The sequence below is a fragment of the Kogia breviceps genome, chromosome 5 (genome assembly GCF_026419965.1).
Source record: "Kogia breviceps isolate mKogBre1 chromosome 5, mKogBre1 haplotype 1, whole genome shotgun sequence".
NCBI classification, from domain to species: domain Eukaryota; kingdom Metazoa; phylum Chordata; class Mammalia; order Artiodactyla; family Physeteridae; genus Kogia; species Kogia breviceps.
Window position 1 is genome coordinate 84,614,325 of NC_081314.1, and position 15,788 is coordinate 84,630,112.

Genomic DNA, 15,788 nt, shown 5'->3' on the forward strand with positions numbered 1-15,788 from the left:
ATGGGATAGTTGATTTATTTAAATGTTTTATGTTTGTGGTATTGATTGCAGATGGTGATGCATTCAGAATCTTGCTCTTCATAATCTGTCACTTGTTTACCTTTTATCCTTTAATGTTGCCATCCATCCATTTTCTAATCCTTATTTTCTGTTAGCACTCAACTGTTAACAGTTATCCAGATCATGCTGTTCTCCACTTGGTACCTAGAGCGCATAGAATGTGCATCTGACTCGCTTGCTTCCTAGATTCCTTAAGTAAAATTAGCTCTTGCCTCTCCTTTCAGGATCCTTTCCTGAATCTTTTCTTTACTCCAATGCATTGTTAGCACTTTCACCTTACACATTATCTGTGCTTATTTTGTTGTACTGATCTTGGCTATTTGAACTTGATTTATAATGTACAAGTCTCTCTGCCCTAGAGCACCTTGAGCATAGGAACTTTGTTGAGTGAGTGACTTAAGGAGGCTGAAAAAAATTTTTAAATGCCTCTCAATTATGTCTAACCTTTGCATTCTTACATCCCTTTGCATCTTAACTCATACCTTTGCTTTCTTAAAGACTAAACATACTGTTTATAAAATAATTCTGATTTTAGGGTTTGACAGACTGATAACTTTTAATGCTAACCTTAATATAGCAACAGAAGAAGGATAAACATATGGTTGTATTTAGGGTAGTAATGTCATCACAAATTACATAATGGTCTGTTTTTTACTTTTTAAATTAATTTCATAGAGATGTTAATTTACATACAATAAAATATATGTAACTTACAATGTAAGCAACTTTAAGTGTACAGTTTAATGAGTTTTGACAAACATATAACCACTATCCTGGTCAAGGTTTAGAACATTTCCATCACCTCCAAAAATGGGGTGACCAAATGTCCCAATTTGCCCAGGACTGAGGGATTTGTTAAGATAGTCCCAGGTAAACTGGGGCATTTGATCATCCTGTTTGTATACTTTTGCAGTCTCCCATCTTCTGTTTCAGGTTACCAGAGGTCTGCTTTCTGTCACTGATGATTAGTTTTTCCTATTCCAGAATTTCATATGAATGGAATCATGTAGTATATATTTATTTTTGTATCTGGCTTCTTTAGCTCAACATCATATTTTTGAGACTCATCCATCTTTTTATTTGTATTACCTATGTATTCTGTTTTATGCTTAGTTGTATTCTATGCATATACCACAATTTGTTTATCCATTCACTTGTGGATGGGCATTTGACTTGTTTTTTTGTTTTGGCTGTTATGAGTAAAGTTTCTGTGTTTGTTTACAAATATTTTTGCAGACATGTGTTTACATTTCTCTTCAATGAAGAACTAGGACTGAAATTGCTGGTCATATGATAAGTGTATGTAAACTTTGTAAGAACTCATCAAACTGTTTTCCAAAGCTGTTTCACTATTTTTCACTCCCGCCAGCAGTGTATGAGAGTTTCAGCGGTTTACGTTCTTGCTAACATGCAGTATTCATAATAATTTTAAGTTTAGTCTTAAAATTGCTTTTATCATTAGGAAATGTCCCTCTTTGTTTTTGTTTAATTTCCTTGTCCTGAAGTCTACAATTTTCTGATATTAATGTAATAAGCACTCCATCCTTCTTATGATTAGTGTTTGCATGGTATATCTTTTTACATCCTTTTACTTTTAATCTATGTATCTTTATATTTAAAGTTCATTTCTTACAGAGTATATACTTAGGTCTTCTTTTTTTTAATTGTCTGATAATTTCTGCCTTTAATTGGAGCGTTTAGGCCATTTACATTCAATGCAATTATTAGTATGCTTGGGTTTAAGTATTCCACCTTGATATTTGTTTTCTTTTTATTGTTCCTTTCTCTCTCTTCTTCTCTTTTACTGCTACCTTGCGGCTTATAATGAGTGGTTTTCATTTTCCCTATTGACTTTTTTTTTTTTTTTTTTTTTTTTTTTTGCGGTACGCAGGCCTCTCACTGTCACATTCTTTCCCGTTGTGGAGCACAGGCTCAGCGGCCATGGCTCACGGGCCCAGCCGCTCCGCGGCACGTGGGATCTTCCCAGACCAGGGCACGAACCCGTGTCCCCTGCATCGGCAGGCTGACTCCCAACCACTGCGCCACCAGGGAAGCCCCCCTATTGACTTTTTAAGCTATATCACCATGTTGCATTTTTTTTAGAGTTTGTTCTAATATTGAAAATAGGCATCCTACTCTGTCACAGACTACAAATAATAATTTACCACTTCGCATATAAAGTAAGAACCTTGCAACAAAGTATTTCCATTTTCCCTTCCTGTCCTTCGTGCTCTTGTTGTCAGACATTTTTTACTCCTACGATACTTTATTATTTTGCTTTAAACAGTTTTCTTCTAAAGCAATTTAAAAGCAAAGGGGAGGGCTTCCCTGGTGGCACAGTGGTTGAGAATCCGCCTGCCGATGCAGGTGATACGGGTTCATGCCCTGGTCCAGGAAGATCCCACATGCCGCAGAGCTGCTGGGCCCGTGAGCCATGGCCGCTGAGCCTGCGCGTCCGGAGCCTGCGCTCCGCAACGGGAGAGGCCACAACAGTGAGAGGCCCGCGTACCACCAAAAAAAAAAAAGCAAAGGGGAAACATATAGCCCGTATTTACCATTTTTGGTGGTCTTTATTCCTTTGTTTAGAGAATAGATAACTAGTATCAGTTACTTAATAATGACTAGAAGGAGTAGTCCACGGTAATTGGAATCCTTTTCTTTCATCCTGAAGTATTTTCTTTTAGTGAAAATCTCCTGGTGACAAACTCTTTTAGTTTTTGTTTGCCTAATAATGTCTTTTGAAGGATATTTTCACTGGATATAGAATTTCTTGGTTTCCAGTTTCTTTTTTCTTTTTTTAGAAAGGTCTCTATTTTCTTCTGGCTTGCATTGTTTCTGCTAAGTCAGCTGTCATTCTTATTGTTGGCTGTATAAAATGTGTCCCTTTGTTTTGGGAAAGATTTTCCCTTTATTAGTGGCTTTTATTAGTTGATTGTGACTTGTTATTTTCTGTATTTATACTGCCTAGGTTTCACTGAGATTTTCATCAAATTTGGAAAAATGTTGGCCACTGTTTCTTCAAATAGTTTTTCCTACATCTTTCCCCCCATTACCCTCTTCAGACTCCAAACACACGTACATATGTTCTTCTAGCCATTTTACCTCCATGCTTCAGCTTTGGTAGTTTCTATTTTTTGTTTTTCTTTTGTTTTTTAAAGTTCACTGATTGTCTTCTGTGGTGTTAGACCTCCAGGGAAGTTTTCATTTCACGTGTCATACTTTTCAACTGTACAATTACTGTGTGGTTTTTTTGTTTTAATCCTCCATGTGTCTCCTCATTATAATAGCTGTCTTATTGTCCTTATTTGTCAATTCTGTCATCTCTGTCATTTTTGGATCTGTACCTGTTGACCAATTTTTCCCCCCTCTTCTATTTGGATCATATTTACCTTTTTCTTTAAAGAGTATTTTGTCAGTTAGTTTTCTAGTTATTTACTCTAGAGAGCGATTCTAGTATCAGTTACTTAATAATGACTAGAAGGAGTAGTCCATGATAATTTTTTTTTTAATAATGCAAGCCTTTGCATGACATTCCAAATTCATTGAACTACTGATACCAGGTTATGCAGAATTGTACTATGTTATATAACGCTTTTAGTTTACATTAGACCACCTTAAAGTAGTTATGGCTCCCTGCTAGATATGCACAATATTTATACCCAAAGCAATTCCATAACAATGGTTTCTGTAACTTAGGCCTTGAGATTAAAAATTCTAAGCAATAGAATTACTTATAATGTGCACATCCATGGGACTTGCCCATCATTTAATATTCCAATCTAAATTCTACATGTGTGAAACAATCACTAACATACAAGGTGCTAAACTTATATGTTTGGTATTGCAGATATGCTTAAGCACGAGTAAGCATGGGATTTACAGTGAAAATCTACAGCTAAAGGAGCCTGAAAGTGATTTATCAAAATTGCTCAATTATTAAAAGAATTTTTACAAAAATTTATAAAAAAACTTTGAGATTTGTTACACTTTTTGATCTTGTTTAGCCAAATAGATGCCTGTATTTCTTCATATTATTCTTCTGTTGCCTAAGATCTATAATCCATAAATTAACAGTTCAAGATATTCCTTTTATTAAATAGATATAGTTAGATTTTACCATGATATAGGTAGATTTTATTTAAGTCATGTTTTTTTTAAGTTGTCAAGAAAAGTCCAACTTTTTTGTTTAACTTTTAACTATAGCCTTGTGATCTTATAAATTCTAAATATATTCCACATGACTATGAAGAATTCAGGTTTTATTTTATGGTATAACCAATGAAGTTTAAGAAAGTGATTTTCTAAAAATTATTATTACTTCTTAAAGAAATTTATTTATTTTATTTGTTTAATTTTGGCTGTGTTGGGTCTTTGTTGCTGCACATGGGCTTTCCCTAGTTGCGGCGAGCAGGGGCTACTCTTTGTTGTGATGGGAGTGCTTTTCATCGTGGTGGCTTCTCTTGTTGTGGAGCACGGGCTCAAGGCACGTGGACTTCAGTAGTTGTGGCTCACGGGCTCTAGAGCGCAGGCTCAGTAGTTGTGGTACATGGGCTTAGTTGCTCCACGGCATGTGGGATCTTCCCGGACCAGGGATCCAACCCATGTCCCCTGTATTGGCAGGCAGATTCTTAACCACTGTGCCACAAGGAAGTCCCTTTAAATTATTTTTTAGAAACCTTTTCTTGTTCCTGCCCTTAATATTAGGTAGACCATTTTAGGGAGTCAACTACACGTGCATTGAACCCCATATTTACCATTGGCAGACTGTAACTCTGAGAAGTCTGTTTACCTCAGTGAACTTTAGGTTTCTCTTAAGTGTGGAATGGGGTATTAGAGTATCTGTAAAGTTTAAACGAGAAAAGAAAATTAATATACCTAGCACAGGGCTCTTAATACTGGTTACTCAGTAAACATTTCTTCTTTTTGTTCTCCCGTTTCCCTCACTGATGTGCCTTTTAAAAGGAGAACTTATGTATGCTGTCTTTACTTGCTCATTTCAGATTATTATAGTCTGCTTGCTCTTCTCACGACTGACCTCACCAAGGTCAGAAAGGAAGTCTTCATGGCCAGCATCAGTGAACACCTTTTGGGCTTTGTTTTACCTAGGCTCATTGTGTCAGATACCTACCTCTCAGTCCTTTAAATGTTCACTTTCCTTGACCTCCATGGTATCATCGTCTGTAGGACCTGTACCAATCTCTTAGGCTTCTGTCTCAACCTTTTAAAATTTCCCTTTTTCCATATATTTGTGTCTTTTGAGTCCCCATCTTTAGCACTCTTCTTCTTCAGCCTGCTTTGCCTCTTACTCTCAATACCACCTAGCGTCTGTGCATCGGGTAGTATCAAAGCTGTTTACCATCCTCAAGCTCACTTCTAAATGATATACTTAATATCCACCACTTGGTGGAGAACTCCTCCAGGTTCTTCTTGAATATCTTAAATACTGTTTTCTCTTCCAGCTCTATTCCTTCATGCTTAATAGCATCAAGATTTTTCACAACTACCAACATTAAAAGCTTAAATTGTTTGTCCTCCAACCAAGTCAATAAACAGATTTTTTCATACCATCTCCTAAAACTGGTTTGCCACTGATGAGGTTTAAAATTTTTTTTCTTTAAGATTTGTCTTTCTTATGTTTGTTGTTTTTTGGGATTTTTTTTTAAGACATTTATTTATTTGGCTGCACCAGGTCTTAGTTGCAGCACACGGGATCTTTAGTTGTGGCACGAGGGATAGTTCCCTGGCCAGGGATTGAACGCTGCATTGGGAATGTGGAGTCTTAACCGCTGGACCACCAGGGAAGTGCCGAGATTTAAATTATGTTCTAGCTCTGCTTCTGATTAGTTCTGACCTCTGAAAAGTTGTTCTTTCTGGGCCTCGGTTTTTCTCATCTCTAAAAATGTTTAGACTAGATTAGAGGTCAGCAACTAGGGCCCAGAGACCAAATTAAGTCTGCTGCCTATTTATTTATGGCTGCTTTGTGCTACAGTAGTAGAGCTGACTAGTGACAGAGGCTGTATGGCCCACAAAGCCTAAGGTATTTACTCTCTGGCCCTTTAAAAAAAGTTTGCTAATCCCTGGACTAGTGGATCTCCCATCTACATTTCATCTCTGTTAGCCAGCCTGGGGAGAATGTGCTTTCAAGATTTAAAAGTGAGAAGAAAAAGAATAGAAAAATTATTATAGTAGTTGAATATTTGGCAAGAGAAATTAAACATAGAACGGACTGTGACATTGGAATTTCGCTTTCCCCATCTAATGGCCTTAGTGATTCAAGGTCATGTGGCAGTAACAAAGGAGTAAGGAGATCTCTATTGCCACTTTGTGGTAACATGCTAGTTTATTCGCTTAATTGCTTTTAAATAATTGATAGTGAATGTATCAATGATTCCATTTACTAGTTAGTAATTAAGTTTCTTAAAAGTCACAAATATCCACATTTTGAAGGTAAAGAACATAGTTAAAACTGACCACTGATCAGAAGTATAATTAAGAATCTTTTATATCATAACTATTCATCAAAGCAGATTATTTCCCATTGTGATAAAAGATTTTTTTCCACATCCATGCACCTGGTGTATATTGAAGGAGAATTCTAGGTATGTAAAAAATGCTTAGATGAAAATGCCAGAAATATTGAACCTTAGTTAATTATATGTTTGCTGACATGTACTAGTGTCTACAACTGGCTTTCAAATGCATCAAAAAATAAGGTGGATCGATATATGGATTGAGGGGTGGAATTGTGATGAAACAAATATAGTAAAATATTAATCATAGAATCGAGGTGGTATAGGCAAGGGCATTTTCACTATTTAAGAAAAGGTGTAACTTTCTCATGTTTGAAATTTTTCATGTATAAAATTTTGGATAAATGTTTAGATCTAAGTGGCTGTGAGACAGTGAGTTTAGGGAGAATATGAGAGTGACTATACATACGCACACATATAGTATACCTTCTTGCTTTCACATAAAATAAATTATTAAAATTTGTATGTTAAGCAAACCTTTTGTACATGTCATAAGTTTCTCAGCTGTTTTAGTGTATATTTCACAGATTTTCTTCCCCTGGGAATATTCATAGGCTATAATAAAAAACATAAGAATTGAAACTTCAAGGAGCATCCTGCCTTTTAATTATACAGTGTAAATATGGGACAGTCAGCCAAATGTCTGATATGTTCATGTGATCTGTTTTCATACAGTAAAAAAATGTATTTACTAATGGATAGCATACAATGCTCATTTCTTTTGGCATTCTTACCAGCTTGTCGGGAGTTAGGACCGTGCCTTGTGTTAACAAAGTATTGAATAAATACAGGGAGACTGTGTAAAAAATACTCAGTGATTTGAGAGTGGGCATTTCTTAAGTGTCATTTTGTTTATTGTGAAACGTATCATAATGCAAAAATATATTAAAATGTATTAAGTTTAAAGCATAATAATAAAGTGGATATCCATGTAAGTACCACTCATATTAAGAATTAGAATTAGAAGAACTACTTAATGCCCATCCCACTCACAGTCCCTCCTCCTACATCCTTTCTAGTAAGCTAAATAATCTATACTTGATTTTTCTAATGAATAATCCCATGCTTTTGATTTAGTTTTACTGTGTAAACTAAAATATAGTTTAGTGTTACCTGTTTTTAAACTTTATATAAGGCAGTTACACTATATGTATTCATTATTGAGAGAAAACTCACCACTGCATGAGATTCATTCATGTGTAGCTCTAGTTCATTTATTTTCATTGCTAGTTAGTATATCATTGTATGACTATACCACAATTTAATTTATTTTTTCTACTTTTGGATTTTTGTTTTTGCCTGCAATATTATATTATTACAGATTACATATATATATTATAGACTACATATATATTACAGACTATATATATGTGTGTGTGTGTGTATATATATATATATAAAGAGATTCTCTAGGTTAGAGTATATGCCTTAAAATGGAATTAGTGAGGGGCTTTCCTGGTGGCGCAGTGGTTGAGAGTCCGCCTGCCGATGCAGGGGACACGGGTTCATGCCCCAGTCCGGGAAGATCCCACATGCCGCGGAGCAGCTAGGCCCGTGAGCCATGGCTGCTGAGCCTGTGCATTTGGAGCCTGTGCTCCGCAATGGGAGAGGCCACAACAGTGAGAGGCCGGCGTACCGAAAAAAAAAAAAAAAAGGAATTAGTGGGTTGTAAAATCATTGAAGGTATGCATTTCATTTTTTTAAAAAATTATTTATTTATTTGGCTGCATTGGGTCTTAGTTGTGGCACACGGGATCTTCATTGCGGCATGTGGGATCTTTTGTTATGGCACGAGCACTTCCCTCTAGTTGTGGCGTGCGGCTTTTCTCTCTCTAGTTGTGGCACTCGGGCTCTGGAGTACATGAGCTCTGTAGTAGTTTGTGGCATGCAGGCTTAGTTGCCCCGCGGCATGTGGGATCCCAGTTCCCTGACCAGGGATCGAACACCTGTATCCCCTGCATTGGGAGGTGGATTCTTTACCACTGGACCACCAGGGAAGTCCCTGAAGGTATGCATTTTAAATACTCATTTATTTTTCAAGTCATTCTGTTGTTTTTCTTTAGCACTTAAAAAAATTCAGTGGAGTTGCATTTAGGAGGTAGAATTATCAATAAGTTCACTCTCCCTTCTTTTTCACTCTTTTCCCTTTTTCCCAGTACATGTTACATATGTACACCCTTCATCAAGGGTCTAATTTAGAACATAAGTGCTTGCTATATTATTTAAAAATAAAAACTTTTATTTTTCATATTTTAAGTATGGATAGCTCCTGACTTTTAAATATCTGATAGTTACAGCTACAAAGATCAGAGATTTCCCTTCTCAATACACCTTGCTTCTCTCTGTAAAGCTGGAATTCTACTACAAGAAGGAAAGGAAGTTTATAAATATTTATCACCTCTAAAAATGTCCTAGTACTTCTTTGTAATACTTGCCTCCAGCTCCTCATAACCATGGATCTTCTTTCTGTCACTATAGGCAGAAAATGTTCTAGAATTCCATATGAATTAAATTATATACAGTAGGTACTTTTTTCATCTGCTTTTTGCTCAGTATAATTATTCATCCATGTTTTTATTATTATTACTGAGTAGTATTGCATTGTATTAATATACCACTATTTGTTCATTCACTGTGTTGTGGACATTTGAGTTATTTCCACTTTCTGGCAGTGGCAAGAAAGATGCTATGCACATTAGTGTACAAGTCTTTGTATGGACATATGCTTTTAATTCTCTTGGATAACTACCTAGGAGAGGGAATGATGCATATAACTTTTTTACAATTCCACCAGCATTGGATGAGAGTTTCACTTGCTCTGCATTCTCAACAAGACTTTGTATACATAGTCCTTTTAATTTTAGCCGCCTTAGTAGGTAGTATCTTGTAGTTTTAATTAGCATAGTATTTCCCTAATGATCAGTGATATTGAGCATCTTTTTTTGTTTTTTGTTTTTTTTGCGGTACGTGGGCCTCTCACTGTTGTGGCCTCTCCCATCGCGGAGCACAGGCTCCAGACGCGCAGGCTCAGCGGCCATGGCTCATGGGCCTAGCCTGTCCACGGCATGTGGGATCTTCCCAGAACAGGGCACGAACCCGTGTCCCCTGCATCAGCAGGCGGACTCTCAACCACTGCGCCACCAGGGAAGCCCTGAGCATCTTTTAATGTGCTTATTTGCCATCTCTGTGTCTTCTGTGAAGTATCTGGTCATATCTTTTGCCCATTTTTATTGTGTTGTCTTTCTGTTTTTGAATTATAAGAGTCCTTGTATATTCAAGGTACAAGTCCTTTGAATATGTTTTTCAAATGTTTTCTCTCAGTCTAGCTTACCTTTTGTTTTCTTAAGAGTGTCTTTTGAAGAATAAAACTTTTAAAATTTTGATGAAGTTCTGCAAGTTTTAATGAAGTCTACAGAAGTAGAAACAACAACAAAAACCTGAATTTCTTACTTTGCCCTGATTATTCACCACAAATCAAGTACTTATCATTACATTCTACTCCTTCTGCACAACTGTCCTTGAATTGTAAATGGCTTAACATTTTATTTTAACAAACTTGTTTTATATCAGGCCCTAGAGTTATAAAGATGGGTAATAAATGTCATCTTTCTTCAAAGTACTCATTTTAGTATTTAGTGTTTCTTCCCATCATCTGCTTTGTGCACTCAGGTCCATATACTTTCCTTTGTCTGGTGCCTAATACAGCTCTGGAGGCAATGAAGTACTCGATATATTTTCATCTTGTATTATAGTTATACTTTTTTCCACACACAAATAAGTTTATCATAGCAGGAAATCTCTTGTTCTTTGTATCCTTCATATACCATAGTGTAGTTCCTAATACATGGGGACACTCACTTAATATTCAGTGACTGAATGGAATTATTGGTGACCGTGTTTCAATAGTTTATTAATAATAAAACCTTTGGCTTACTTTACTAAATGAATAAAAGATACTCTCATTTCATATGCCATCATTGCAATAGATTGTTTTTCTAGACAGAACGAGGATGCCTGATTTTTACTTGAATATTTTTGAGTGATCTTTCTTTTACAAGCCTGATTTAACATTACTATTATCATAAATGTCTGTATACGGTAGTATAGCATGGGTTCTGTAGTCAGTTAGAAATTAAAGTCTTTTTATGAAGTCTGCTCTGTTTAATGACCTGTGTATTTTATAACTTTGGAATTCTTTTTTCCAATAAAACCAGTACATTAAGACATAAAGACTATATTTATAAGTACATAGAAAAATATGGCGATAACTTGTTTTCTTTATCTAGGTCCTGGGGACACCAACAAGGGAGCAAATTAGAGAAATGAACCCAAACTACACAGAATTCAAATTCCCTCAAATTAAGGCACATCCTTGGACTAAGGTGAGTCAAAAGAGTTTTTTAAAAAGCACATTAACCAGTAGTTAATTAGAAGTTGGATTTCTCTTTGTTCTTAAAGTAAACTATTTCGAGACTAGATGGCTGCCAGAGTACAAAGTACAATAGCACTTCTGCATGTAAAGATAATTAGATAGCTGTACTTCAGTGTTTCATTGACCATGTAGTTTCATCCCCACTGACTTCCTGTAGAAAGTTCCCAGCCTGGGTTTTTATTTGTAGGATGAGGACAGTACATATACATAGAATTCAAATAAAGAATTTCATTAGGAGCAGGATCTTATATATAAATTTTGACTACTTAAAATTCAGAAGTAATTTCTTTACATAGTTAGAAGTGTTTATTATTAGTTGAGTATCATATAGCATATAAAAATATACATTTTATATATTTTTATTTTTTAAACTGTTAATATATGGACCTTATTATAGATGATATTTTATGTTCTTTTGTTTACTTTCCTATTGGTGTTTTGGTAGCAGGAATAAAATGAAGATTTGATCATACTAGTAGTATACATTGAAAGCAATTAATATGTCAACAGCGTGTCACTAGCCATTGGAAAAGCCTAACCACAACATTTAGGCGGAGCCAATTCTAAGAGCCATAAGTGCTAATTTATGAGAAGACTTTATTTTTTGCTTCTAGAGAGATTTTATTACAAAGTTGTTTTCATGTCAGTTTGATTTGTGAGATTGTATGCAGAGGGAAAAGAAAAAAATCTCAATAGGGTTTATAGCTAGAGGGAATCTCTCATTTTATAGATTATGAAACTCTGGCTAAACATGTCAAATGACTTATCCAAGATTCCATAGGTGGCTGTGACAAAGCCAGGATTAAGGCTTCTTCTCGTGTATGTGTGTGCGTGTGTGTGTGTGTGCGTGTGTGTGTGTGTGTGTGTGTTTAATGCCTAGTCTTTTAAACTTCTAGTTATGTGCCATGCATGCATCCCCCTTCCCAATTTACTTATATTTCATTATATATTTTGTGGGTTGGAAATTTTCAGCTTTTTAATATGTATTTCAAGCAGAGATTTTGTGTATTTTAAAATGTATATATATAACATGTTTTGATCATTGACAAGTTTATTTAATTGGTTATAGATCTTTTATAATAAGAGGTGAAGTAATTTAGGGCTAGGTGAAATAATTTACATTTTTAGATTAAAAGTAGGTCTCTTTCTCTAAGTTGTATTATGATTCAAGTTGCTTTCCTTCGCGTTATCATTATCTTCACTTCTCTTACTTCTCTTCACCTCTCTTCACCTCTCTTCACTTCAGAAAATCCTCTTGTTACTAATTATTTATTATTTAGAATCAAAGACCTCAGTAATATTTTAGTGCCAGAACTATAGGTTGTAGCTTTCACTGACTAAGATGTTGCCCTCTCCCCCACCCTATTTTTAAGTTTACAATAAACACTAAATATTCTGAGGTAAATCATTCTTTGGTCTTTGTACTTCAAGTTTATTTTGAATCTGAGTCAGAAGATATTTAGGGTCTGTCACTCATTCTAAACTCAGAGAAGCCTAGGTGGCCTGTTACAGTTTGAATCCAGCAAAGTTACTCCAAGTTAAAGTGTTTATAACAAGTGATTTCAACCATGTTAAAGAGAAACAAAAAGCAAAGAGAATTCTGTGTATTGAATTAATACAGGGAAATATTCAAAAATGTTAATAGTAGTTAGGGTAAGAAGAGTGTAGGTGATTGTATTTTCTTTTTTCTGCATTTCTGTATTTCCATATTTTCTTTAATAAGCATGTTATTTTTATGAAGAAAGAAAAGTAAAATTATTTTTGGTTGAATCTAAGTATTCATCACATGTATAGAGTTTCTGACCAATATAATGCTGAAACAAGGTCATGAGATCTTATTTAGTAGTCCTTGTCCTCAATTTTTTTTTTTTTTTTTTAAATCAAGACTGACACCAGTATTAGTGTGTGTCATATTCTGCATTTTTTCCCCCTGGATTAGCCGGGATGGAATGTGAAGAATGATTTATTATAATTACCATGCAGGCAATAGAAAATTTGTCGTGAATTTGCATGCTTTACATCTTCTTTTGCCTTTGTGGGTTCCTGATGTTTTGTATCTTACACTAATGCTTTTCAAACTTGAATAATCTATACAAAGCCCTTTTACTTGTTTGTTTCATTTAGGCTTCCATTCCTGTACCATGTGTAGAATAATAACTCAATTCTCCCACCTATTTTGTCTCTTCAGACTCTTGTGAACTCTTCATTCATATATGTAACATAATTGGGTTCTCACTTGGTACAAATGCATTTATTATGTAATAGTACACTTATATTAATTTCTTAATAGTGCACACCATTAGGTTGCTGTTACTGTGGATGTAAACACAAAACCAAATTCAGACATAGAAATTCCATGGCACTACTCTGTCATCTAGGTGATCCAGAATATATTGATTTTTAAAAGTAGATTATTATCAAAATAATAATACAAAATTTTAAATTTCTAGAGGGAACTCAGTCCCCTCTCCCCTGCCTTGTGATAGTGAACACCAACTTGAGAAATGCTCTCTTATGCTAGGCAGCCAATGGAGTTATTTTTTTAAAACATAAAAAATGTTCTCTAAAGAGAAGAGCTTTTTGCCTTTGGAGGGCAGGTAAACGGGAGTCTGGAAACAAAACCTGCTTTGCCTTTATTGAGGTCTTCTGTTAAAACCCACTTTAGCCCCATTTCCTGAAGCTGTGAGCCTGTAAACCCTCCTTTCCTATGTGGCAGTGTAGTACAGCTATATCCCCAGATCTGGGAGCTCTTGTTCTCAAAAAATGTAGGGAGACAAAAAGATCAAGGGAGAAAATGTCTACTGTGGAAACATTGAGGTGAGGGTATTAAGATGTGTCGAAAGATAGCAAACAGAAGAATATAACAATGAAATAATCCTAGTGTGATATATAGCAGGAATCTTGAGAATTTGGAAATCCAATAAGATGGCCTTGACTATTACTTAATAGCCATAACAACCTAATTCATTGGGTAAGCATTTGAGGCTTAAGTTGGAAAGGAAATATGTTCTAATGTTTTGAAACAGGGACCAATATTGAGAGTGAGGGTGGGGAGGATAAATACCTCCCCACTGGTGTATGGTGTACACTTAAAAGAATAAAAGCCAGATGGGAAAAGGAAGTGATAATAAAAGTAAATTGAGAATTAAACAGAGATGGAGATTGGTTGGAAGAAGAGAAGAAGCTGAAATATTCTGCATTTGGTACATGGAGATTTGGTCAAATGACAGTTCTGTTAGGTATGAAGTAATGATCTAGTTTAAGCACTTCTCCCATTCTTTGTGCCTCAAATTTTTTTTTGTTTTTGTCTTTTTTGTTTTGTTTTGGTAAGATAGCAATTAGCTGTTGTGTCTTTTCTCCAAATTCTTTTGAAAACAAAGTATGCATATAAAGGGTCATTTCATTTTAGTTCAGAGTAAATGTAAAGATTTTACCTCCAGTGTAGTTCTGTGATTTGTCCTCTCTATCTCCACTGCCCTGACTTTAGTTTAGCCCATCATCATATCATAGAATTGTTAAAACAACCTCCTACATCCTGAGTTCCCTCCTTCATATCTTTCACATCCTCATTGCTGTCAAAGTCAGCTTTCTTAAAAACACATGTGATACTGTCACTCGTATTTAAAATTTTTCTGATTCCTCATTGCCTTTAGGAAAATTTGACATACTATACACATAAAGACAAGAGTGATCATGTGTCCCAATTTATGCTTGTCCAGTGACATTATTAATGCCACGTTCCTTCACTCTTCACTGTCCTAGTTTGGGTGACAGATTATCCAGTCACTGTGCTCCTAATAATTTCTGCTTTTTCTTTCCAGAAAAACAAGAGATTTAGTTCTTTGTCCTGCTCTTTCCTGAGGCATCTAGTCTGTTAAACCCAGTCTTTCCCAAGTGCTCCAGCTCCTTCACCCTTAAATGCATACAGTTAAGCAATGAATTTAAAAGCTTAGTGTTTAGTTAGGGTAGATTAAGGGTTTCTAATAAGGTTACATTGTAATAGTTATATAAATTTCTTCCCAATTTTGAGTAAGGTTTTGTTTAAAGTTAAAACAAGTATTCCCCTTTGTTCCAGTAATAAGTAATCCTGTGAGGTCAGTTAGATAACACAGATGTCTGTATATTCTTTCAGAGTAATGAAATTCATAAATGATATATCTGGTTAGTAGAAGGAAGTAGATTAGAATCCCAAGGGCCTTGGTCTCTTTCTGTTGACCCAGTGCTGTTTAATATGTTAGCTACATATCACAGTGTTGTCCTCACTTTGAAGGGATCATGCAGTCATGCTGAATTTTTTGGTCTAATCGAACTGTTCTCCTAATGGTTCCCCTGAGAAGCCACATTCGTTTCTACCGCTTCCTAGTGAACACTTAGAACATTCTTTTTTTTCTCTGTTTACCAAGTCTTGACCTTCTGTCAAGACCTCAAATCTCACTTCTCTCGTGAAACATTTTCTAATTATTCAAATTCTACATGATTATTCCCACCACATAACTCCTGTAGTACCTATCAATTCATACCATATGTATTGTAGCAGTTTCTAATTTCTATTTTGTAATGGTAGTAATAAAATGAATATCTATTACCTCAAAATGTTTGTTGCTGAGTTTTTGGCATACATGAGTATGTATTGCAAAACTTAAGTATTAAGTTTACTTAATACTTAATTGTCTTTAGGGTATGTGAGGACCTTGGATCATTGGTTAAGTATCCCAGAAAGCCTTATCTACAAAAATCAATCCTTACATACTTGATTTCTTAGAACA

At 35.3% G+C, this 15,788-nt stretch overlaps 1 protein-coding gene across 2 annotated transcripts in view; it reads left to right on the plus strand.

Moving 5' to 3' along the window:
• The window catches only part of GSK3B (glycogen synthase kinase 3 beta), a 206,149-nt gene that overhangs the window by 154,906 nt on the left and 35,455 nt on the right, over positions 1-15,788 (plus strand). For both annotated transcript variants that reach the window (XM_059064749.2, XM_059064750.2), the window contains exon 8: positions 10,877-10,972. In XM_059064749.2, the coding sequence (XP_058920732.1) occupies positions 10,877-10,972 (96 nt within the window). The remainder of the gene's footprint in view (positions 1-10,876; positions 10,973-15,788) is intronic.